Genomic DNA, 25,782 nt, shown 5'->3' with positions numbered 1-25,782 from the left:
CAGATGAAAATTTGGCCTCTTTAAAAGTGGTTGAAATCACATACTAACAGATTTTAGATACTACAACTCTTCATGCACAAAAGCATCAAAATTTGGGTGGAAGTTATACTTTAAGACTATCACATTTGCCTTCCTCTACTTTGAAATCACATGAAAAACCCTCTGCCTGCATTTCTTTAGATAGATGAGCATTACATATAATTGTTTTAATTGTTTTCTCTCTCTTTTTTTTTTATCTTCTAAGGGTAATGATGGCTTTAGCTGGAAGGATCTTTTGAGGATAAAAAGTGCCCATAAACTTCTGTATGCCCTGGAAATCATTGAAGCTTTGGGAAAGCCCAACAGGAGAATAAGACGTGAATCTACAGTGAGTTTCTTGCACAGAATATTTGTGTTTCTAAGAACCAAAACATCTACTGATGAGTTATTTTATAGTATTTTAGTTCTGGTTTTACATTTAATTGTTCTTCTTTATCTTCAGGGAAGTTACAGTGATCTTTACCCAGACTCAGATGATTCAAGTGAAGATCAAATAGAAAACAGTAAAAACACGTGGAGCTGCAAGGTTTGATTCTTCTGTGTTATTCTGTGATACAGTTTCTTGAGAAAAACATAAGATGAAAACCCCTTTCAAACATTATCTATCTTAGAGTTTTGATCTCAAATTTAGGCATGTCATTTCAAAGTTTTTCTGTGTTATCAGGCCTGTAAATTTGTCATAGTCATGTACAACCATTTAATTGTTTTCATAAAATATCCAGCTGAATAATTTATCATTTATTTATTAATCTGTAAAGCTTAGATGGGTATATAAACGGACTTAGTGATATTTTTGTATCTGCTTTTTCTCACTTTGGTTCCATAATATCCTTACAGTTTGTTGCTGCTGGAGGGCTCCAACAGTTACTGGAAATTTTCAATTCTGGAATCTTAGAGCCTAAAGAACAGGAATCGTGGACTGTGGTAGGTGCTCATCCACCCTTTTCCTCCAGAATAACATAATTGCCATTTGTAAAGACTTTTATTACTTGGAGCCTTTATTACAGTTGTTTCTCTGTTGTAAATGAAATAGATAATTCTGTAATTGTACCACCAGAGTCTCTGCTATAGCATTGTTTTCTTGAACATTTTATATTCCTGGAAGAGTTGACTTTAAAAAGTAAATTATACTTCTGGGTTTTTTTACATTTTAAAAGCATCCTTTGGGGTTTTTTTACATTTTAAAAGCACCCTTTGTATTTTTCTATGTGTTTTGTTTTGGTTTCTTGGGGTTGGTTTTTTTCTCCCTTCTTAAAATTGTAGAACATAAAATTGTAGATCATGGAATCTAGAGGAAAAAAAACTGGGTTCTGTCTTACAGTGATTACAACTGCATTGATAATACTGTTAAAGAAGTCAGAAGTAGCCAAGCAAGAGCAGAGTATTTTTGCCTTTTTATTCTGCTTATCTTAGGGCAGATTGTTCTTTGGAAACTTGTTTACTGTAGTCAGTGTTAAAAGCTGTGATCTGTTAATTATCTTTCCTTCTGGAGAGGCCAAGAAATACCCTTTTCCCTTGCAGACATTTAGCACTGTGGCTGTGGTGTAATAAAGACACTTTTCAGTAATGAACATGATTATTAATTGTTATTATATATCCTTTTCATTATTATTCTGTTATTAGTTTGAGCTAAATACAAGTTTATACCTTGCTTAAGCTTTTTTTTCCAAGCGTTTCAGCGGGCACCAAATTATTTGCCAATAAATCCCTCACAAATGAAAATTCCTTTTCCTTCTCCTTCCCAGTGGCAGCTGGACTGCCTTGCCTGCTTGCTGAAGCTCATCTGCCAGTTTGCAGTGGATCCTTCAGACCTGGACTTGGCTTACCATGATGTGTTTGCCTGGTCTGGGGTGGCAGAGAGTCACAGGAAGAGAACGTGGCCGGGCAAGTCCAGGAAGACCACGAGTGACCACGTGAAGGGCCTTCACATCCCTCGTCTGACAGAGGTGAGAGAGGCCCAGACCTCATGAGCTTCAGCAAAAGTCCTTTGCTGTGTGGATAAATAAAATAATGTAGTGGAAAAGTGACTAATATTGATTGATATCCTGCTCGTTCTCCTCTAAAAAGTACTTTAATTGCCTTAAACCTGGGCAACCAAAGGGGTTTTTGGTCATTGGTGAGCACATGAATTGGGAACTCAGAATTCCAGGGCTTTGTCCTTAATTTTTAGGTTTTGTTTTCTAAATTGATTAGTCCTCTTTTATGATAACCTGTTATAACATGAGCTGTCCCCATCCTCTCTAAATCCAGTTTAGATTCCTTTAGGAAACCCTAAAATAACTTACTTTACCAGGGATATCTGAGTGAGTGTGTGGTGACCCATAAACCTTCCTGCCAGATTCCTGCATGCTGATTTCCTAAAGCAACCCAAGCATATATAATATTTTGGCATCAGAGATATACATTCCCTGTAAATGGATTTTCTTGGGCACAGGAGCAGCTGTGATTCCAGGAAGTGTAGATGTGAACTGGGAGCTGGAGCCAAACTTCCCATTTGTCATTGTTCCACGTGGAAAGACCTTAACTGTTCTATTAGTATTAGCTATTTTTGACCAAACAAATCCCTACATCACCAAAGCTACTGTCAGACAGGGAAATTATCACATGGATTAATTTTTTTAGCGTTGGTGCTGTTGGTTTCTGTAGCTGGTTCTAAATTTTTAATTGTCAAGTGATTCATATTTCTGATGGCAGTGGGGTTGATATTTAAGTGTTCTAAGATTTTCTTCAGGCTTGGATTTTAAAATTCTGGGTAGCCTGTCAGGATCTCTAAAGATGAATAATTTAAGTGAATGTGGACTCAATAAAATGTGTTGATCACAGAGATGGGCAAAATTTATGTGTCCAACCTCATCTCAAGCCTGAGATTTTTACAAGAAAGTGAGGAGTTTATGCTTTAAAAAAAAAAAATCCAATGTTTTTACTAAAAGGATTGAATAAATGGTTGATTTTTCTGTTCAGTTGAATTGTCTTTCTTAGAGGAACAGCATGAAATTTTAGCATCTAGACCTAGTCAATGAAACACAGGATTTTAGATGGGCTTTAATAAAACCAGTAAATTAACTGTGGAGATGCTGTGATTTCTCTTTGGCTCTTCCTCCCTCTGCACAGGTGGGTTTGTTTTTAGATTCACACGCTGTGTATAATTGAAAAAAAAAAAAAAACAGATTAAAAAAAAAAAAGCTTGTTGTTATATTAACTTGTTTTTTTGTTTTTTTTTTTTTCTTTTGACTTCAATTTTTAAAGGTGTTTCTTGTACTTGTCCAGGGAACCAGTTTGATTCAGCGACTGATGTCAGTTGCTTATACATATGACAACTTGGCACCTAGGTACAATTATCTTCTTATTTTTGTACTAAAGCTAATCAAGTGTGCACATTGTCAGCCCTGCTTTAGATAAAAAGAGCTCTTTCACTTGTATTCCCCATGAATTGATCAGAAATTTAAAGTCTCTAGGAGTAGACTTGCTTTTCTTAGTCACCTCCTGTGCTTGGCCCGCCCTTGTATAGGAGGGGGAGAATTCCACGCTCGGGGCGTAAGGAATGGAGCAGTGAACTATCTGTGACGTGCTCTCAGAAATTCTCCTGCCACAATGATTGATTTTCTTCTCTCCAGAGCAATCAGCATTCTCAATTGCAAGGCGGTGGAAAGGAGAAATTAAAATAAATTCAGTTTTATGCTGCTCAGTCGTCTGCTGCTTTTGACTTATTTTTGCCATTCCTGCTGGAATTATTCTTTTAGTGAGTGTGCAGGTACTGGAGGCAAAATTTTACCTGTCAGAGGTTTTGGTCCTGCTGCCTTTTTGTCCTGAGAAAAGCAATTCTGTGTAAGACTGGGTGGTGACAGTCAGACTGATCTGGGGAGCTCAGGGTTCTGCTACATTGCTGTTCTAGAATTACTTTAATCCAAGTCATGGATAATGTGTTATACCATATTTTTATAAAATCAATAAGGACGTTCAGAGCATTTCCAGTCAGGTCTGCAAGTGTGCCTGACTTTGACCTGTAGCTGAGTAATTTGCAGGAGTAATTTTAAGTATATAACCTTTTATTGCAATTAATAAAAATGTAAGTAAATAGAAATACTTAAACTGTTTGTTCAAAGTGTGGTTTCTTTATGAAGAGTACAAGATTTCTTCTATATGAGTCAGTTCTTAGCTCTCTTTTTTTGGATAAAATAAAGGGGTTGTGGGTAATTTTTCTTGACTGTTAATCTTGTAGCCAGTAAATCTTTAAGGGGGTGACTTGAAGATTTTTGTAGTTCTATTATTGTTGCTAGTTTTGAATACTGCCAGAAATGAATCCTTTTAAGATTAACAGTTCAGTTTTCCTTTTAAGATTGAAAGTGTAGTTTTCCTCATGGTTACTTAGGAGTTACTGTCTTGATATTTGTGTGTACTTGTATTTTTAAGTGCTGATCTGTTCTGTTCTGTGATAAAGTTCAAATGACTTTATCTTCTTCCCGTTCAGGGTGTTGAAAGCTCAGTCTGATCACAGATCAAGACATGAAGGTTAGTGCTGCAAAACATGTCATGAACTAACAGTAGGGAAAACCTGATGAGAACAAGTTATGGGTTTGATTTATTGCTACCATTAGAATGCTATAAAAGTGTGATAATCCAGGAAATGTTCATGTTAAGTCATGATGCAGGTCATGAGCAAAGCATCAGCTCACTGCCTGATTTCTCTGGTTAAGAAGTAGAAGTGCAGGAAATATTGATAATATTTTATCTAATTTATTGGTCATCAGCAGTGCAGTGGTCAGTATTTAATAAGCATATGGGTAAAAACCTGCATTTAGGTCATACCTTATGTGCCAAAAAGGATTTAGTCTTGCACCTTAGTATGAAAGAAATGTCCTGTGTGCTGGAACGATGCAACTCTTCACCTGTTCTGTTGGTTACAGTGGCATTTATCTCCTTTTTCTTCCAGTCACTCATTATTCCATGTGGCTCCTGGTGAGCTGGGCCCACTGCTGTTCCCTGGTGAAATCCAGTCTGGCTGACAGTGACCACTTGCAGGACTGGCTCAAGAAACTCACCCTTCTCATTCCAGAGGTATGGCAAAGGAGAGGCCCTGGCATTGCTAATTGGCTTCTGTTGGAAGGTCATTTTTTCACTGTAATTTGTTGAAATTTCTGGGTGATACCACCTAACATAGATGAGTGTAAATGTAACTCCCCCCATTATATTTTTTACATTATTAATATATTTTTAGTATTACTTATTTTGCTGTACTCAGAATCACAAAAGGAGGTGAACAAGAATTGACAGAAAAATCTTCGTCGTAAACGAATCTTTGCCTGGCTTTAAGTAATTTTTTTCTCATGTAGTCAAAGCTTGGAAAATGCATCAAGATATTCACACTACAAAACTGATGTATTTACTAATGACTGCTTAATGGTGCCAAATGAATTACCACACGATGTGATAATTTGATAATTCTTATCTTTTGCTTTATTATTTATTATTGCTTTATTACTCAAGCAGAGGAAAAGCTTCCATGCTGACTCCATTTAAAATCCCTGGAAATGAGAGAGTGCAAACTTCCAAACCTAGAGTTAGACTGTGGATATTTTTCTTAATAAAATAATTCTTCTAGTGAAATTAAACAAATGAACCATGTAGTTCGGAATGAGTAAGTCTAATTCCATGTGTTATTTGCCCAGATGTGGTATTTTCTATTTTAGTCACTGGCTGCAATCTTTAAAATACATTTAAAATACGTTTAAAGTACAGTATAGACACGGGGCACAGACAAATCATCTTTATAAATGAGGATTGTATCTTTTGCATTTTTCTGTAAGTAACTTTAATGTACATTATTTGTAACACCTCTTTTTAGAAAGGCATGTTCTGCCTTGATAACCTGATAGATATGATGAGAAGAACTTGTGTACCTAGGAAAGAAAAGCCAATAAAGGGAGAAATACTCCAAATAATGTGTGTAATCCTTTCATTTTGTTCTTTTTCCCCCAGACTGCAGTTCGCCACGAGTCCTGCAATGGGTTGTACAAGTTGTCTCTGTCTGGGCTGGATGGGGGAGACTCCATCAATAGGTCCTTTCTCCTCCTGGCTGCATCAACATTGTTAAAATTTCTCCCTGATGCTCAAGCTCTGAAACCAATTAGGGTAAGAATTTAAGAAATTACAATTTCACAGTATTTTTTCTCATTATCAAAAGGGATTAAAATTAGAGTTGTGCTTAATGTTGAAATCAGCCAGAGTTTCTCGTGTTTTGTCCGGTCTAACACTGAATATTTTTGCAGTTTGCAGTGGGTAGGATCAGGTCAACAGTATTCTACAAATTTTTAACAGGTCTGGCAGATCATCCTGACAATTCCAAGAAAATTAATAAGTATTGCAAAAGAAAAAGAGAGCACACACTGTTACTGTTGTAAAATACATTGTTCTTGTACTTACCTTAAATAGAGGCTTGAAGAAAGTAATATTCTTGTAGCAGTTCCAGTGTTCAGTGTGGTTTTGTAATCCAGTTATTTGGTCTGATGTGCTTCAGAACAAAAGCAATTTCTTTTCACAGATAGAGGATTATGAGGAAGAAACAGTGCTGAGACCAGGCTGTAAGGAATATTTTTGGCTGCTGTGCAAACTGATTGATAACATCCACGTCAAAGATGCAAGTCAGGTAGGTTTGCTTTGTGTTTAAATTACTTCTTTAAATTTCGGTTTTCAGGCCACTTCTGCTTCAGTGTGAGATGTTTTTACTTAAGATACAATGAACTACTGTGAACAGGTCTTGGATCTTTCCCATCTCCCACCTTTCCCTACTCTGATGTGTGTTTAGGAGCTCTTGGAAGCTTCAGATAATGAACCTGTAGAGTCAAGAAGGGGGAATGGTTGTGATGCACAAAGAACTTAGTGGAAGGTCTCACACATGTCAGTACTGTAATTTTCTGTGAGATTCACTGTTGATAATTCCAATGCTAAAAAAGAGGAGCTAATCAAGCTGAAAGAGCTAAAAAATACAGTTCACAGTCACTTAGCACAGGTTAGAAATCAGAGCATGTTTGCAAACGAGTTTTAATTGTCCCTGTTTTGCTGTGTTCAATAACAAAATTTCATCCAAAAGCATAAGCACAGTTTCAGACTAGGCTTCTACACTGTAATTGATGGGTTATATGATTATTCTCCATTTATATTCCATTTTCTTTATTTTTAATCAGACAACACTACTTGATTTAGATGCACTAGCGAGACACCTTGCTGACTGCATTCGGAGGTGAGCTTTGCTCCAGTGATTTCACGTGGAATTTGCATTATATTTATTGTTGGTGGGGCAGAGTTGTGACAGTTCTTCTCTCCCTGTGTGCCTGTGTAGCAGAGAAATCCTTGACCATCAGGATGGGAACATAGAAGACGATGGGCTCACGGGGCTGCTCCGTCTTGCAACGAGTGTTATTAAGCACAAACCACCCTTTAAATTTTCTCGGGAAGGCCAGGTAAGAAAAGGCTACTAAGAGATCAAAATGGTGTCAGCTTTTGTTGCTACACACTCTTCATTTCACCTTTTTTACAACATTTTGTTTGCAGAGCTCAATATCTGAAAGTGTATTTTGTTTCTAGTATGTTCTTCATGTAAGATGGGGGAGTGGGAGGGGAGGTTGCTAACAAATTCTGGTTTGTGTTTGTCTAAAGACAAAAAATAAAATTCTGTGGGGTAAAAGCTGATTTTAAACTGATGTTTTTTCTGTAGAGCATACTGAGCTTATTATTGGGCCTTCAGTGAGGTTTCAGCACAAAAGTAGGGCCCTGTGTCCAATTATGGTGTTTGTATCCTCTCTGTTTACTCTTTTAAATGTCCCTGAAGGTAATTCAATTATCCAAAAGTTTTAATAGTGTCCACATGATGCACTACCTGACATAAAGTGGTGTTGCTGACAGCATTTTAAAAGGCTGCTGCTCTAATTCTCCTGGAATAAGTGTATTTTAAGTGTGGAGATCTGGCAGATTAAATCAGAGTAAGAATTCAGTTCACAGACTGCAGTGTGGAGGAGGATGGAGAAATTAAAATAGTAGAGGTGTGGAAAGGTCAGATTAATGTAGCTTGGATATATAGAAAGTATAAGAAGAATTCTATGTACAGTTAAGAACACACAGTATAAAGTGCAGTAGGGAAGAGTTTTGTGCTGTGTCCAGTGCAGTAGAACAGGATTGTGAAACCAGATGCTTCCCTCTGAGCAAAGGCTGGTGAAAAACTATCCAGGAAAATCCACTGGCAAATCCATGCTTTGCTGGGCCTTTTCTTCACTTCAGATTCCTTCTCTGACTAAGTAAACAAAATTGTTGTTGGGCAAATATTTTCCAACTTCACAGGTGACATTTTGTGTTTTATACCTGATCACTGCCCGTCTTACTCTGCACTGTATTAAGGTTGTAGGGGTTTCCCTGCACACTGGAACAAGGAGTTTTATGGTGATTTTATTGTGTACTCTGCAGAAGGCCATTTCTTGCAATATTTATAATTTACTTAGATTTTATAGCATTAAATGGGGGTTTTAACTGAATATACCTGAATGGGGAAATTCAGGATGAACATTTTTTTTTTTAATATCGGTGTACAAATTGTAGAATGAGATGTAATAGCTGGATTTGTAGCTTGTGTTCTACAAATGGGGGAAGAATTCTGGCCCTTTTTTTTGTTATCCTTTTGATATTTTACTTTTGTCTTTATTTTCATTATCTACATAGAAAGAAGGTTTAGACAAATCCATCTCATTTTTTGGTGTATTACCTGGGATGGTAAAGATAAATAACAGTAATATGTATTTATTACCCAAAGGCAACTTGACTTGGTACAGCTATGCTTTGTACATTTTATAACTCAGTTAATCTTCCAAACATGAAACAGTACAAAATATACCAGAAGTACACATGGTATGTTTTGTTAGATTAATTAGTGATCCATGGAACTCCAGTAAGTAGAGATTAAGGTTATGTGCTGTTTGTCCATGGGAAAGACTAGTCTTAAAGTTGCTAAAAATATATATGTCTGGTACGTCAAATTAAATTATCAAATTAAATTTATTAAATAAATCAAGGATAACTTGTCACTCTTTTTCAATGGACATGTTTCTCTTTAGACTATAATATGGCTACAGTGTAGTTTATGTGGAATAAGTTGTTGGAATTGGTAATTCAGAACTTGTATTCAGGTTGGAAAGTTCTGTGTGATAGAGGTCCAGAAGGTCTTTAGACTAGAAGCTTGTAAATATATGATTTATCTTTTAAGAATACCTTCAGAGCTGCTAAATGTGCCCATTTCCCTGTTTCACAGGAGTTCCTGAGGGACATCTTCAATCTGCTGTTCCTGCTGCCCAGCCTGAAGGACAGGCAGCAGCCCAAGTGCAAATCCCACTCCTCCAGGGCTGCTGCCTATGACCTGCTGGTGGAGATGGTGAAGGGCTCCGTGGAGAACTACAGGCTGCTCCACAACTGGGTCATGGCCCAGCACATGCAGTGTAAGGACCTTCAGTCACTCCAGCTGGGCAGGGCTGTGTGGCCACTGCTCCTGGAACTGCACTTCATGTCCTCTGTCACTCAGGGCAGTGGCACAGAGCAGGTCTTGGCATCTTGTGCTCACCTAGACAAGCAGTGGATTTAATCCTGTGTATAATTATCAGTTCTGTTCTTAACTGTGGGTTATTTAAGGTATAAATTTATACCTTAAGGTGGCCCTGTTAAATGACACCAACACAAGGACAGCACTGTTAGAGCGGATTTTACATGTTTCTTCAACTTGTGCTGGATTTTAGTTTCTGTTTTCCCTTATTAACATGAAGAAACATGGTATATTTATACCTAAAAGTACATAAACAACACTGAGGTAGATGTTTTAGCTCTGAGCAGCACTGTCATGTTTTCAGAGTCTCTGATATCATTGCCTTTACCCAGCACACAGAACTAATACAATTTTGTTCTGCCTCTTGGCTTCCGTGCTTCCTGTGTCTTTGGAACCACAATTCCATGTATAACATGGAAATGACCAAAATCTGAAGTTATTTAATATTTTATCTTTGATTTGCAAATTCTCATTGTGAGTTTTTAGCTTGCCAGGTTTCCTTTCATGTGCCTAGGTTAAATCCTTGTAACCTGAGGATTTGTAGTGTATCTGTGGAATAGATTTACTGCCTTACAATATGGGAAGCAAAAGGTAAATTTGACCTTAATAATGGTTTATGTTCTGTTTTCAAATGCCTGGGACCTTCCAAAGTGTCACAGGACACTTAGTGAGCAGCACTAATCACTTACAAATGGTTTGTCTAGTCTGGTTCCCATCTTCTTGACTAGCAGATGAAGAAATGTTATGAAGAAAATATTTAGTGAAAATACTGGATATTTCTGTTTGCTGTGGGCACATTATCTGAGGTCGTTGTATCTCTCCAGTGCAGTCATTTATTTTTTACAATTAGTATTTTCCTCCAAATCCCTCTAATTCCTCAGTGCTGAAGTTTTCTTTAACATTTACCACAGTTGTTACCTTCTTCCTAATCTCTTCTCTAGATTGTTTGCTCCTTTCTTAGTTCTCCAGAACCATCTGCTCTGTGTTCCTGCTCCATATCCAGAATATCTCATTGCAGGGATGTTAATTTTATTACAACTGGCAGAGAGCTCTTCTCTCTTTGTGATGAGGAACCAACACAGCACTTGTGATAACCTCATTTCTTTAAAGGCTTGTTATTCCATTGCTGTGATCCAAAGAGTCTTAAAACTGGATTTTTCCACTTTGCTTATCTCTGTAATCCTTGTCTTTAAAAATCTTAGTCTTAGGCCTGTATCTCCATTCTCCTTAGGAGAAACATTAAAGAAAATATTATAAATTTCCATCCTCTCTTCGGTTTTAACATATTTTATTAACTGGGAGTTCATGCAGGCTCTGATATTACTGAGGATTGGATTTAGTCCCCTCAGTTGTTCATAAAATTTCTTGCAGTGTTTTGGAATTTCACTTTCTTTAAAGACTAATAAAACCATTCAGGTCAAAGGAGGGAAACAAGAAGCAGCTGCTTTGCTTCCAGGGAAACTTAAGATCCTGTGTGGTGTGTTATGGTTGGAGCAAAAGCATCATCACAAAGTGGAATATAGAGAAAACTCACAGTCATTCGAAGAGGAAAGAGTCAGCTTTACTTTGCTTAAAATAGAACATGAATATTGCAAGTTTGGTTTCAAGTTTCCCCGTCTCTTCCTGAGAAAAGGCTGGTTTCTATAACAACAGCGAGGAATAAAGAAGATAGACAGAAATGAGCCTCAAATTTACCTTTCTAGTTAAGATCCATATGGAAGGAGGAAAACTTCTATTATGCAAATGAAGACAGATACTTTAAAAAATGCCAGGGTGGAGGAAACAGGATCTTCCTGAGAAATTCCATGTCAAATTTCTGGATGCTGTTTGCTGGGTTGAAGGAGGTGGAGGATGTTCCCAGCTGTTCTCACGGAGTACAAAGGACTCCAGTGATTTCTCTGCACTTACAGCTTGATGAGCTCTGAGCAGAGTGATGGAGGCTGAGCCCTCACATCAGAAAGGGTGAATTAGGATGTTGTAATTTAGGGATTGCAGTTCAGGGAGGGAGTCTTGTGTTATTCTGCCTTGCTGATGACCTTCTTCAGGAGGTTAAACACGGAGGGGAGCTTTGTTCCAACTGGCCAACCAGCCCATGGAAGCAGGTAACCTGAGGTCACACTGCTGAGATTTGTTGAACCAGGAGAATTTAAAACTCTTTCCTTCCCTCCTTGAGGCTTCAGGGCTAATGGTTGCTTTGATGCCAATGCCAAAATGAAGGGCACAGCTATTATTTGTTGTGCAACAGAACATCTTGTAGGTCTGGTCTCTGCAGGAGTGAGGATCTGCTGAGAGGATGCCAAAGAGTCTCCTGAATTTCTCTCTGGTGGTATGAATTGAGAAGAATCCTTAAGGAGCCTTTAATCTGTGACAGAATAATTAAGGATTTAAAATTTCAATCTTGAACCCACACAGCTTTTATGGATTGTACCATAAATCCAGTCTGCTTTTTTGGAAATTCTTTTTTCTCTATCTGAACGTGCACTTCAGTAGAGGTCCTGAATTATTTGTGGGACACACTTTATGGAGAATGGTATCTTTGGGGATGAATAGCAAAGCTAGAGCATTGCAAGCTTTTGTGTCCAACTTCTGGCATCCTAAGGAAGATAAACTCCAGTGAATTCCTTTGGACACTGGGTTGGTTCCTCTCATTTAGTGCTTGTGTCATGAGTTGCCTCTGCAGCTCAAACAATTAATTCCCCCCTCCATTCTCCTGTGTGGGATGCTGGAAGGAGAAGCCTGACTGTCTGGGAGCAGCACTAATCACTTACAAATGGTTTGTCTAGTCTGGTTCCCATCTTCTTGACTGGCAGATGAGGAGAACATTCCCATTTTCTGGTTTCTTGGCTTATTAACAGAGTCTGTCAGACTTGCCGAGCTTGTCTGGTGCCTTCCTGTGTAAGGAATGTGTTGCTGTGCCTGGTAGGAAATACAGAGGAATAGAACACTTACAGGAAAAGCAAATGTCCTTTTCAATCTGATTCACTTCTTGATGTGCTTTGGAAAACACAGCAGATCCTTCCAGCAGAAAGTGATTTTCCTGAAGTTCCTACAGTGCATTTTCCTAAAGATCAGGCACGGTCTGGCTCGTGCCTGTAAATGTACAGTGCAGAACCAGACATTTTTATTAGTGTGAACATAAAGCTTTCATAAAATTGCATTTATATTTGTGTAAATTGCACTTTGAATTGATTTTTGTTTTCCTGCTTGTGTTGTTCCAGCTTCCCATGCCCCCTACAAATGGGATTATTGGCCACACGATGACGTTCGTGCCGAGTGTCGGTTTGTGGGTTTAACTAATCTTGGAGCAACGTGTTACTTGGCCTCCACCATCCAGCAGCTCTACATGATTCCAGAGGCCAGACAAGCAATTTTCACTGCAAAGGTACCTGTGGGACTCCTGTGTTCCTTGGGTGGATGGATGGTGTCTAAAGTGAAGAGGTTTTCTCTTGAATATGGTTGTAACGTGGTATTTTCTTAAGGTGGCATTGAAATAAAACATGTCCTCAAACTCATTTTTCTGTTGCTCTCATCTGGATCCATTCCAGTTTGGGTTTGTGTGAATTGGCTGTTGTTTCTCAACTCCCAATTTGTCATTTTCTTAAAACAAATGTCATTCTTCTTGAACGTTTATAAAGTCCTAGAATATGTATCTTGTGCCACCAGAAGTACAGCAGGTCCTGTAAATTACTATACATTGGTTAACTTCTAGAAATACAATATTATTACTTTGTTATTTCTTGTAAAGAGAAAGCTTCATTTTGGTCCCTCATGTATATAATGTGAGAAATATTAGGTTTAATGTGAGAAATATTAGGTTTAATTAGGTTTTCATTTTAGACTTAAAAGTAAGTCTAAAAAATATAAGTTTAAGATAGTAGACTCTGTGTTCTTGTACACAGTCATTTTTCTTAATTGTCTGTAATAAAGTGGTTGGGTTTTTTATTTGGTTGTTACATCTTTTTAATGTCTGGTTTTGGAAAGTTATAAACGAAAAGATAAAGTCTTCTTTTATTCATTTCTTTCAGTATTCAGAAGATATGAAACACAAGACCACTCTCCTGGAACTCCAGAAAATGTTTACATACTTAATGGTAGGTATGAAAGAGGGTATTTGAAAGATTATTCTGTTGAAATGAAGCATTAAAAAGCAGCTAAAATTTGGGATTCCAGAATCAAACATAATAAAGGCAGTTCACAGGTGTTCACTGCTGGAAAAATAGTGAAACGAGTCTGAAATAATGAGAAAAGACAACTGAGGAGAACTGAGTGTCTTGACAGTGGCTTCTGTGTAAGAAATTCGTAACCACTTTGAAGGCAAGTAGGGGAAAGGAATTTTGACGTGTAATGCCTGCCATGAATCATAGAAAAAATTAAATCCAGGTATTTACATAAGCAGAAAATAATATAGGAACATAAATCATCCAGAGATTTACTGTTCTTTACATCTTGAAGAAAGACTATTCCAAACCAGGCAGTATTTACAGGAAGTACTGCCTTGCTACACATCCTTAAAAGTCTGTTTATATTGTTTAACACAGAGTTCCTTGTGCTGTAAATTGTTGTGCATTCCCAGTGTGCAAGGCAGTGGAAAAGGGATTCTAAAGAATTGCTTTATACTGCAAATTCTTTTCTCTGGCTAAACACATCCAGTTGGGAACTAGCTGGTAACATAGAGGAGTCTGAATGAGGATTGAGCCCTTGATAAGATTTAAGTCAGCAGTGTCCAGAAATACATAAATACAAGCTGATATTCCTTGTATTTTGTATCTGAACTGGATGTGTCACATCTTCAGTCAAGGAGTTTTATTTTAATGATTCATTTTTATATTTATTAAGTGTTATTTAACACTTTTCTCCCAATGATATTTTAATAATATAATAATAATCATCAATCAGTTAAAAATTGGTTTGCATTTCATAGGAGCATTTAGCACTGAAACAACTGTGTTAATAAGCATGTGGAGATATTGTGTATAAAATCTGTTCTTTTTTAAACAGATATGTCTGTGTAACTTCAAATAAAAAGGATTTGTGTTGATTTGGTTTTGCTTGATATCTTTTACCTCAAGGAAAGTGAATGTAAGGCATACAACCCAAGGCCTTTCTGTAAAACCTATACCATGGATAAGCAGCCCCTGAACACTGGGGAGCAGAAGGATATGACTGAATTCTTCACTGACCTGATCACAAAAATAGAAGAAATGTCTCCAGAACTGGTGAGTTATTAAGGGGGAGCAAAAGGGAACTTGAAAACTTACAGATTTGCTCAAAATTCCTTGACAGAATTTATTAATTCATTCACAGAAAAATACAGTGAAAAGTTTGTTTGGAGGTGTTATCACAAACAATGTTGTTTCTTTGGTAAGTGTTCCTTCTCTGGCCTTAGCTTTTAAAGACTATTTTTTCCTAACTTGTCCAAACAGTTATTTCATTGCTTTTCTCTTCCACTGCTGTGATTTAGGACTGTGAGCATGTCAGTCAGACAGCTGAGGAGTTCTACACTGTAAGGTGCCAGGTGGCAGATATGAAGAATATTTATGTGAGTAATGCCAGGCTGAGATGTGTCTGTAGATCACAACCATAAATTATAAATATCAAGCCTAAACACTGCCCCACACACTGTTGAATATCTTGATGCTTTCTGTATCTGCTCTCAAATTTTGGCTTGTTTCTAGGTTGATATTATGAGGTAATTTGGTTTCAATGCAACGTGCTCTCAGCTGGGCCCATTTGGCATTGACTAAAGATTTTGTTACAGTCAATAATCACTACTTATTTCTGTGTTTTAAAATGTGGCCATTTTTATGTGAGAACTATAAATGCCAAAAGATTCAACATATACCAGCACAGTTGCTTATTAAGTAAATTTAAAGCTTACACCAGCATAATTCTACATTTTCAAGCTTTTTAAACAACCATTAATCCCCACGCTTGGAATTTGAATTTAAAGGGCTTGAACTCTTTGGGACAGCTTGGAATACTGACTACCATTTGTCTGAATTGGTTCCTTAATTTTGTGTGTGGGTTAGGAAGTGGTTTTCCTGTCAGACTCTTCTCTTAGTTCAGGTGTGTGCTCTGTCTTGAAAACCTTTTGGTGCCTTTGACCAAATGGAAATGTTGATTAAACTTACTTTGAGATTGAAAGGCAGGGGCTTGGAAGGCAGGCCAGAGATATAAAGATCTAAAATGAATGTAAACTCCTTTTTTTTTTTTATTCTATTTAGGAATCTCTTGATGAAGTAACTATTAAGGATACTTTGGAAGGTGACAACATGTACACGTGTTCTCACTGTGGCAAGAAAGTGAGGGCTGAAAAAAGGTATGATTAAAAATAAATAAACATTCCTAAGGGATCTTCTTAGTGAATTACTGAAATTACTGTTGGAATAAGAGTAATCCTTAAGGTGAAACAGGGCTGCTCTTTCATTTTCTACTGTGTAGTCCTATAGGGATGTGATCCCTGTGCAAATCAGAAGAGAACCAGGAGATCAAATTCAAAAAGAAAGAATCTAAGGTATCTTAGCAAAAGATTACACCTAGGCAGGAAAATGCTCATGACCTTTTTTAATTAAAAAAAAAAAAGAAAATAGAAATTACTACCTTTTTGAAACATTAGTTCTTCTGTTTTTAAAATATTGAATTCTTTCAGAGGTTGTTCAGTACTTTGGTTGCTCATTATGCAGGATAATTGCTTGGGTTTTATACATCACCTCAAGTTGCTTAATTAAAATTAGCTTTAAAAATGTTTCTATGTCTGCTGATAAAGAGAAAGTAAATTAAAATTTTATGTTGTCTGAAGAAACTAATAAATTTCGAGTTGGAAAAGCTCATAGGTTTTTGTTAAATTACATGGGTGAAAGAGTAAGTTGAAAATCATTATTGTAAAGCTTATGAGATTTAATACAAGAGATGTTCTGCTTTGAAACTTTTATTTTAGAAGACAGTACCTCCCTGCAGTGAGGGGATTTCATTGTTAAATTCATTCACGGCTCATTTTAGAAAATTGCTGTTCGTGCCATATGAGTAAATTTGACATCTCTTCCAAAGTACAGTGAGATCCTAAATTGAATTTTTCAATGAGCTAAATTTGACCTTTCTCCTGCCAGTTAGTCTGCCCTGCTCCGGGGCGTTGTGAGAGCTGAATTTTATATTTATGTGACACGTTTTTATTTATTTATTTAGCAGCAGATCTCCAATATTATAGTTGAAATAAATGTTTAAAATCTCTGTGAAAATCCAGTTTGCCCTACTAAGCTTTTGTAAGTCCTGATTATTTCTGATCCTTCAGGGCATGTTTTAAGAAACTACCTCGTATCTTAAGCTTCAACACCATGAGATACACATTTAATATGGTGACCATGATGAAGGAGAAAGTCAACACACACTTTTCATTCCCTTTACGTTTGGATATGACTCCTTACACTGAAGATTTCCTCATGGGAAAAAATGACAGGAAGGAAGGTATGGATTCAACAAGCTTTGTCTCTTTTATCTCTGTGTCACTTTCCGTGGAACAGAAGCAAACAGTGATTTTCTTTTTAAGGAGATCAAATCAATACTCCCAAAGTCACACATTGTATTTCATGTAAGAAAAACGACCAATTATTTTTGGTTTCGTTTACTGTTCAGTTTGAATTTGTTTTTAAAATATGAGAGAAATTGCAAATAGTTACGTGCAGTTTGTTGCTAATATTGAAGTTGGGGTGTTTAGGAAGTAACTGCTTAAATATTGTGTTGAATTGTTTCAGGTTTTAAGGAAGATGGTGGATATTTGAAAGAAACTGAAAGTTATGAATATGATCTGATTGGTGTCACAGTTCACACGGGAACAGCAGATGGGGGGCACTACTACAGCTTTATCAGGGATATAGTCAATCCCCATGCCTACAAAAACAACAAATGGTGAGCTCTGCAAACCAGCATTTTGTGATTTCTCATTTTAAAACAACTAAAGCTCGTTTGATGGGTGTAAGTGTATTAATTTATTACCATACAGATTAATTTCCTGGAGGTGGGATAGTTGTGGAGTGCCTTGGACACAGGGGTGGCCTCACATCACAGCCAGGGCCTGCTTCCTGAGGAGCCTACATTTTAATCCATTCCAGGACAAAGGAACAGGAAGATTTCATAGATTGTCCTTCATAAAATCTGCTTGGATCCAGCTACATTTAGGAATGTAGAATTCAGCAAAGGGAAGAGACATGGGCATGGAAAGGAGGAGAGTCTTCCAGGGAACACCCTCCGCTTGTAATTTCTGGATGCGATATTTCCATTGCTCACTGAGACCCTGGAATAGGAGACAAGATTTCCTCTATTCCTGTTCTCTAGAATAGCAGGAATGTTTTACTACTTTCTCTCATCTTATTGGAAGGAAATTACTTTTGGGCTCAGTTTTTCATTTGCTGTGATTCCAACAAGACACTAGGCATTAATGGGAATACTTCAAGGAATCACTTTAAGAGCTCCTGAGGCTTTATTTACCCTCAGGGATGAGCAGCAGTTGTTTCACAGCTCCCTGTTTCACAGGTACCTTTTCAATGATGCTGAAGTCAAACCCTTTGATTCTGCCCAGCTTGCTTCAGAGTGTTTTGGTGGAGAAATGACCGTAAGTTATTTTATGTATTATAAAGTTATGACTTGAATTTTTGTCATGTTCAACTCCTTAAAATATCTGTTCCAATCTGTTACAATCCAAGTACTTTTATGGGGTTTTAAAGGAAAATATATACTACTGTATAAGTAATAGTATAAGTATTACAGTAGTATAGTATTACTATATTAGTAGTAATTAGTATATTAGTAGTACTACTATAAGTAATATAAGTATTACTAATAGTACATATATTACATAGTACATATAATACATATAATATACAGTACATATAGTAGTACATATAATACACAGTAGTATAAGTATTACTAATGAAGCAAAGTTAATTAGTGAAGTGTCTCTCCAAAGTGAGGTATTTCTTTACTGTATCTGGGTTTTATCATACTATTTATTCAGTTATAAGAAAGTGAGTATGCAGCTGATTTAGGAATCCTTCACTTGGATGGCTGCTTTGCTCAGACCATGGATGGAAGGAATAATTACTTCAAGCTTATGCCTGGTGTGGAAAAACAGGGCTTTTGGATCTTTGTCTATGCCCTGTGTCACATCAGATGGAATATTTTTACACAGTATGAATACCAATAACTGTGTAACACTCAACTGTTCTCAGGTTATGCTCGAATTGATCATTATTTATAACTGTATATCATGGTAGAAACCACATAATGAATAACACAGTATCTTACTAACACAGCTCTGTCCGTAAGAAAACTTCTTGCCTGACAAAGGTAATATGCAGAAATAAATCAAAAAGTTATTTAGTTTGGTAAAAGGTTAAAATACCTTTAGGTGCCGAAGAAGAAGAGGTGTCAGGGAGATGGATGAGACAGGAAATTGCTTGGGATGTAGGTCACAGCATTGCAGAGCAGCTTTGGAAAATCAGGATAGGCCACTGGAGAAGGAAAAAAGAAACAAGACTCCTTTGAGAAAGAAAGAAATTGTCAGCAGCCTCTCTGCAAATGTCATGAAATAGTTCACATTTATCACAATTAAAAAGCCTTTATAATTAATGGTTTTACTTTCTCTTCCTGACAGACAAAAACTTACGATTCAGTTACTGATAAATTTATGGACTTCTCCTTTGAAAAGGTATTTCTCTTCCAAACACTTGTCATGTGCTTGTATTTCTGATCTCCTGATTTATCTCTCAAAGCAAAAATGATAGAGATGTTTTTCTCTCCAAGACACACAGTGCTTACATGCTGTTTTATAAACGGATGGAGCCAGAGGAGGAAAATGGCAGAGACTACAAATTTGATGTTTCATCAGAATTGCTGGAGGTACAAGTTGATTTGTTTTAACACCCAATTTGAAAATCCCAAACGCATCAGAAAGCTAAATATACATAGGAAAGCAAAAACAATGTAAATCTCTAAGATGACAGTCTTTTCACTGTCTTCCTTAGGACAATGCCATGGGATAGGAAAGAAATTATCATTTAGGTTTTTTCTCATTTTATCCTAAATATTGGATATATCCCTTTTTATCACCTGGATAAAAAGTATCCCTGCTCCCCCTGGCCAAAAGTATTGCTTTAGCATCTGCCACATTTCAGGTTCTTAACTTTAAAAGACTCTTCATCCCTGGCCAGCAAATCACATGATGCTTTTTATCCTTCTAGGTCTTAAAAATATTAATAGATTTTATCAGAGTTGAACTTTTAAACCATTTTTATGTGAAAAGCACTATGAACAGATTTGGTCACAAAAATCACTTTGGAGGGAGGAACAGGAACATGAAATCCTGTTCTGGTTAATGAGGGAGAGTCAAATCTTACTCTTCAGGAGTTTATTGGAAGGGCACAGAGCTCATCAAGCTTCGGGTTCGACTTCAGTTGTGGTTGAACTGTGATTCTTTTTCAACACCTTGGACCAGTTCTCCAAATTTCAGCCTCAAAGTCTGAATAAAGTTGTAAAAATGAGGTCACAGCAAGAGGAGAAGCTTTGAAGCTCTGCTCTGAAGTCATATGACAGGCAAAACTAATATTCACTATAGGGTCAATAAAACAACTTTGTGCTGAGCTTTTAAAATAAAGAAAATGTTTCCAAAACTAATTTTTCACAAGCAAAAAAAAAAGTTGATTTTTTTTTTTTTAGCCATGGCAAGGATTTAAATAGCCTTAAAATCATACTTAAGTAGTGAAATAAACTGCTTTCTTGTATCTGATGTTAGCATTTTTTCTTCAGTGGATATGGCATGATAACATGCAGTTTCTTCAAGACAAGAACATTTTTGAGCATACATATTTTGGGTAAGTTTTTCTTTAAAAATGTAATATTAATGCTTCTTTTCTTCTTGCAGATTTTCATTATTTATTTTAATTAACAAATCAAATTACTGACTCTAGGTTTATGTGGCAGTTGTGTAGTAGCATCCCAAGCACGCTACCAGATCCAAAAGCGGTTTCTCTGATGACAGCAAAGGTAAGGATTTCCAAACTCTATCATCTTATATATTAACCTTTCCCTTCTTTGCCTTTTAATTCCTGCATTCTAAATTAATGGTGCAATTTTTTTTTCCAGTTAAGCACTTCCTTTGTACTAGAGACATTTATTCATTCAAAGGAAAAGGTATTTTATTTACTTGTAAATTCTTATTAAGTAGCTGCATGAATAGAGAGTGAAAAGTATTTCTGTACTTTTCATTTTAGAAGTGTGATTATTGAGCTATCACAAGTAGCATAGACAATGCAAATTAATATTTAAAGAGTCATTACTGTCATTTAACACATTTATAATAAGCACTGCACAATGGAATAAAATGTATGGGTAAAAATGTATGTATTTTTCTGTAGATGCAATGCATTACTAATTTATAAAACAGTTATTGTTTTTAACTCTATTCTTAAGAGTTGGTGTTCTGCCAGACCATTTAGAAATGTTTAAAGATGAAGCTGAAATGTATTCTTTGAAGTTATAGTTTTCTCTGTGTTTCTTTTTGCAGCCCACAATGCTTCAGTGGATTGAACTGTTAACAAAACAGTTTAATAACAGTCAGGCAGCTTGTGAAGTAAGTGACTTAGGAACTCAGCAAAGTACAAACCAACTTTCTATATATTGTTTAACTTTCCTGGAGGTTCGTATCCCTGGAATATTTTGGACTATGAACTGCTGTATGTGGTGTATTTGTGCACTATGAGATGAAATTCATCCTCTCTAATTCCTGCAGATTCTAGGGAATGACTTAACTTCTATTTACAGAAACCTTTGTTGAGACCACAGGGCAAAATCATTTTGTCACTGGAATAAAAGAGACAGTGTCACAATGTCTTTTTTTGATTGATTTTTGTATAGTGACTTGTGTAATTAAGATATGTTTAAATTAAATCACAGACAGGCAAAGAATTCTCATGTTAGTGAAAGCAATTCTGAGATTCTGAAGAAAAGTTTGTGGTACTTGCTGTGATAGTTTGAAAGTACAAGCAGCCCAGCACATACTGTGTCTTCCATTAGACCTTATTCAGTAGAGAGGAATTAAAATTATCATTCTATTATAAGTATTATATTCCATTAAAAATTCTAGCTTGATAAATTGTTGTGTAACATTCCACATTTGGGTGGTGCAGTAGCCTCAGTGTGGTGCAGTCCTGAGATATTTGAGTAAAGATATTTTACTATGGCAGAGAATACTCAGGTGCAACTAAAACAAAAGTAAGAACATTAATTCTTTATTTTAAACTGTCTCTCCTTGTGACTAAACCACAACCCTGTGAGTCAGAAGACTCAGCTCTGTTATTGCTGAGTGTAACTCCGAATGAGTCATTCCCTCTTAGTTTTTCATAACTTTTGGGTCTCTGGAGACAGGGAGGCTTTTCCACATGTTAAAATAAATGCAAAAGGGATCTAATTCAGAAACTACTGTTTAATCCTATCACAATTCCACGAGATCCTTCAGCTTATGCTTTATTGGAAGCATTGTTTTTATTGTGTTGACATCACTTTTCAGGATAAGTGTGTGTGTTCTTCCAGATAATTAATGGCATGCAGAACACAGGGCTAAGAAGATACTGCATAGAAATTTTTATGGATGTTTACTGCTCTTGATCTTCATTTCTTTATCCCTTCGTGCACAGAAGCCATTTAGATTTCCCTTGGATTAGAACTTGCCTATTCCTTAATAATAGTAACATCGATTTCTCTTCAGACTTTAATATCATGCAAACAGAAGATTTGGACTAGAGCAAGTTGGGAACAAAACTAACACAGTATGTATCTTCTGCAGTGGTTTTTGGATCGTATGGCTGATGATGATTGGTGGCCAATGCAGATTCTAATAAAGTGTCCCAATCAGATTGTGAGGCAGGTAAGAAAAAATGTTCTTTCCAGGTCAGGTGAGCCATGAACAGAAAGGGACAATTCTGAGGGCACAGATTTAGTACCATAATTGTCTGGTTCTTTTCCATCCTTGAGTGTGATTTAGGGAATGTGTTTGGCCATGGGAGTGTTATTGTTACTTGGAACAACATGGGTATTAATGTGGTGCCATGGCTGCACAGTCAGGACCACAAATGTCACCAGAGATGCAAATCGAGTTTCCTACAACTCCCTCACGATCTCCACAAATTTGAACACTTTACATTAAAAATGTTTGTTTCTGAATGAGTTCAGCAATAATTCATCAAGATACACATTCAGAAAATAAAGAATAGACCATGTACATTCACTCTGCTCCTCAAAGTTCCTATTCTAAACTTCTGTAGTGGGTTTTTGTGGTAAATTTATAATATTATACCACAAAGTTTTGTTAATACCCTTTTCTGGACTTACTTAAAATTGAAAAAAAACAGCTGTATTAGTAGCATTTAGACATTCACAAACACAACTATTAATAGTGTTACTTACAAGTCTACTTTCTTTGCAAATTATTAAGGTAAAACCTGTAGCATTTACTTCATCTCATTGAAGTTCTGATTAATAAAGTGATGTTTCCATATGGAACCATACATAGTTCTATATGTAACACGTCAGTAAAGGAATATATTTCATGAGAAAACTCTATGTAAAGTCTTTAGGCAAAGTTTTAATCCTCCTGAATGTTTTACAGATTAAAAATTACTGGAAGGAATTTCCTTCAACTTTCCACATAAATTCTTACAAGCCTGAGGGAAAATTAAAAAAAAGCAATCTTGCCAAAAATATCAAAACCTTTCAGAAAATAGAGATAGAAGAAGAAAACAATATTTATGAGCAGCAGTGTAAAGTCATGTTTCAGGAGTGTACAGTGCACACCAATATTAGAAGCTGGTTTTAGGTTCCTCTGTGGGATCTCTTTATAAAAACCGGTTTTGACCGATCTGTTAAAATACGGCAAAAATGAACTGTGGGGTCTCAGCTTTCCCTTTGAATCTTTCAACCTGTGAAGAGCTGGAAGTGGGACTTGGAGACAGAATATTCTTTGCTTAGAAAACACATCTTCACATGTGTGCAAAGGAATGAACATGTGGAGTTCATTCCCTTCTCCGTTTGCAGATGTTCCAGCGTTTGTGTATCCACGTGATCCAGAGGCTGAGGCCAGTCCATGCACACCTTTATCTCCAGCCAGGAATGGAAGACTGGTAAAACACAATACCTGGAAACTTCTAATTATCCATGCATTACTTATTAGTGAATTCCTCAGAATAGTCATGTAAACCTAAAATGATGCTAATTTAATTGTTCTTTATTATTCTGCCCAAACTGCTCTGATTTATTTAAAAGTACTATTAGGGTTGCAAAAGCAACCGTCTGAAGAGACATTGTTTGGAATATTTATTCTCTTAAGAGTAGGTTTTCAGTAGGATCTGTATTTTTCCTGTCATTACACTTGCAGGGTAGTAAATCTCACTGCTCAGACATGAGAATCCTACTGGAAATTGGATCTGGGGGCCCAGAGGTGCAAATTTTAACTTAAATTTTAACACATCCAGTCAAAGAAGGTTGGAGAAGAGAGGCAAGTCCTATAAGTAAATCACAGTTTTTGTCAAAAAGCAGGAAGAACCCTCTTGGATTCTATTTGGTTCTGCTGACTCCCAAGAAAACTATCACTTTATCTCCAATTACGAAATACTCAAACACTTTTTGATACATAATGAGAAGAAGAAGAAAATGGTTTTTCTTCTACTCTTGTGTTGAGCTTGTGATTGTGATAATAACTTTTTGAGAGAAAATGGCAGTAATAACTGCAATAACTGTGCTGCCATATCAAAACTCAGGACGTGAAGATACAGTTTTTGTGACAAAAGAGAGGATTTCATTTCATTTTCTCTGGAAGCCTCTGTGACTTGTTTTGTTCAGTGATAAGATCCAGCCAAGAGCAGATGAATGACACGTGGGTTTCTTACCTGGCAGAGGAGAAAGGGGCAGAGTAGAAAACAGGGGATTTTTAGTGAATTTATTTTTTTGAACTGGTTCAGGATGACTTTTTGCTCCATGTATATCTCCATGAAATGCCTGAGCTGGGCTTGGTTTGGTTGCAGTTCCGACGACATGGACGGCCCCGTGGAGGACATCGGCAGCCGCTCGTGCGTCACGCGCTTCGTGAAGACCCTCCTGTCCATCATGGAACACGGGGTGAAGCCCCACAGCAAACACCTCACGGAATATTTTGCCTTCCTTTATGAATTTGCCAAAATGGGGGAAGAGGAAGTGAGTATATCCCTGGGTTTTGGGGAATTAGTTCTGTACGTGCCCGTCTGGATTATCCAGTAATTCCATACCCGTGTGTTTCAGAGCCAGTTCCTGCTTTCACTCCAAGCCATATCCACGATGGTCCATTTCTACATGGGAACTAAAGGACCTGAAAATGTGAGTTTTGAATATCTTGTATAAGAAGCACCAGTTTTTCATGTTTTACATGTGATCATTAGTGCTCTGTCTCTTGAACCGTCTTTCAGCTGTTAAATTAAAATTACTGCAATTACAATTACACAATGCTTCAATTACATAAATTGTACCATTTTTTCAGTGTTTAAGTGATATAATATTTTAAAAAAGATGATTTTGTTTAGTATAGAAATAGATATTAAGTAGAAGCAATTAAAGTTGTCCTTACCATGCTATTAATGGTAATGCTGTTAATGATTGCTTGCTCCTATTGTACAACTTAGGTTATTAAACTTACTTGCTTTTTCTGTTAAATAAGCCACCATATCTTCAGTCAACCCATCTTTTGCTTTCTAAATACCATTTACCTTCTGCAAAATGAATGTTTCAATATGAAAATCAATTGATATTTACCTGGTTTGATTCCTGCAAGTTTATTAAGTTCTTGGAATAAAAGAGCAGGATCAGTGCAAAGGCTCTTTAAATAAAGGCTCAAAATATCCACAGCGAAGTTGTCTTTTTTTTTTTCTTTCCCCTTCAGCCACAGGTTGAAGTACTTTCTGAGGAAGAAGGGGAGGAAGAGGAGGAAGAGGAAGATATACTTTCTTTGGCAGAAGAGAAATACAGGCCTGCTGCACTCGAGAAGATGATTGCCCTGATTGCTCTCCTGGTTGAACAGTCTCGCTCAGAAAGGCAAGAGCTGGAAAACCAAAGTAAATTCTGACCTAAGCTGGTTCAGAGAGGAATTAAATGAT

At 36.7% G+C, this 25,782-nt stretch overlaps 1 protein-coding gene and 1 long non-coding RNA gene across 9 annotated transcripts in view; one reads left to right on the top strand and one right to left on the bottom strand.

The window, feature by feature from the left end:
- Nucleotides 1-25,782, top strand: part of USP34 (ubiquitin specific peptidase 34) — a 110,538-nt gene that overhangs the window by 66,475 nt on the left and 18,281 nt on the right. For 5 of the 8 annotated variants that reach the window (XM_017821748.1, XM_017821753.1, XM_017821750.1 and 2 more), the window contains exons 31-62: nt 245-367; nt 482-565; nt 877-963; nt 1,785-1,985; nt 3,286-3,368; nt 4,508-4,548; nt 4,970-5,094; nt 6,016-6,168; nt 6,578-6,682; nt 7,221-7,276; nt 7,376-7,496; nt 9,332-9,515; nt 12,835-12,998; nt 13,642-13,707; nt 14,686-14,832; nt 14,921-14,977; nt 15,078-15,155; nt 15,841-15,935; nt 16,905-17,077; nt 17,365-17,518; nt 18,143-18,221; nt 19,263-19,316; nt 19,412-19,507; nt 20,414-20,478; nt 20,575-20,650; nt 20,750-20,797; nt 21,171-21,302; nt 22,449-22,529; nt 23,696-23,781; nt 24,682-24,850; nt 24,935-25,009; nt 25,569-25,720. In XM_017821748.1, coding sequence (XP_017677237.1) covers nt 245-367; nt 482-565; nt 877-963; nt 1,785-1,985; nt 3,286-3,368; nt 4,508-4,548; nt 4,970-5,094; nt 6,016-6,168; nt 6,578-6,682; nt 7,221-7,276; nt 7,376-7,496; nt 9,332-9,515; nt 12,835-12,998; nt 13,642-13,707; nt 14,686-14,832; nt 14,921-14,977; nt 15,078-15,155; nt 15,841-15,935; nt 16,905-17,077; nt 17,365-17,518; nt 18,143-18,221; nt 19,263-19,316; nt 19,412-19,507; nt 20,414-20,478; nt 20,575-20,650; nt 20,750-20,797; nt 21,171-21,302; nt 22,449-22,529; nt 23,696-23,781; nt 24,682-24,850; nt 24,935-25,009; nt 25,569-25,720 — 3,410 coding nt within the window. The remainder of the gene's footprint in view (nt 1-244; nt 368-481; nt 566-876; nt 964-1,784; nt 1,986-3,285; nt 3,369-4,507; nt 4,549-4,969; nt 5,095-6,015; nt 6,169-6,577; nt 6,683-7,220; nt 7,277-7,375; nt 7,497-9,331; nt 9,516-12,834; nt 12,999-13,641; nt 13,708-14,685; nt 14,833-14,920; nt 14,978-15,077; nt 15,156-15,840; nt 15,936-16,904; nt 17,078-17,364; nt 17,519-18,142; nt 18,222-19,262; nt 19,317-19,411; nt 19,508-20,413; nt 20,479-20,574; nt 20,651-20,749; nt 20,798-21,170; nt 21,303-22,448; nt 22,530-23,695; nt 23,782-24,681; nt 24,851-24,934; nt 25,010-25,568; nt 25,721-25,782) is intronic. The other 3 variants (XM_017821755.1, XM_017821751.1, XM_017821749.1) reach the window with 2 other exon arrangements.
- Nucleotides 1-25,782, bottom strand: part of LOC108500651 — a 190,385-nt gene that overhangs the window by 150,773 nt on the left and 13,830 nt on the right. The gene's annotated exons all lie outside the window — the stretch shown is intronic.

The sequence above is a fragment of the Lepidothrix coronata genome, unplaced genomic scaffold, assembly GCF_001604755.1.
Source record: "Lepidothrix coronata isolate B3197 unplaced genomic scaffold, Lepidothrix_coronata-1.0 Scaffold92, whole genome shotgun sequence".
Lineage (NCBI taxonomy): Eukaryota > Metazoa > Chordata > Aves > Passeriformes > Pipridae > Lepidothrix > Lepidothrix coronata.
This window is presented reverse-complemented; position numbering and strand designations above follow the sequence as displayed.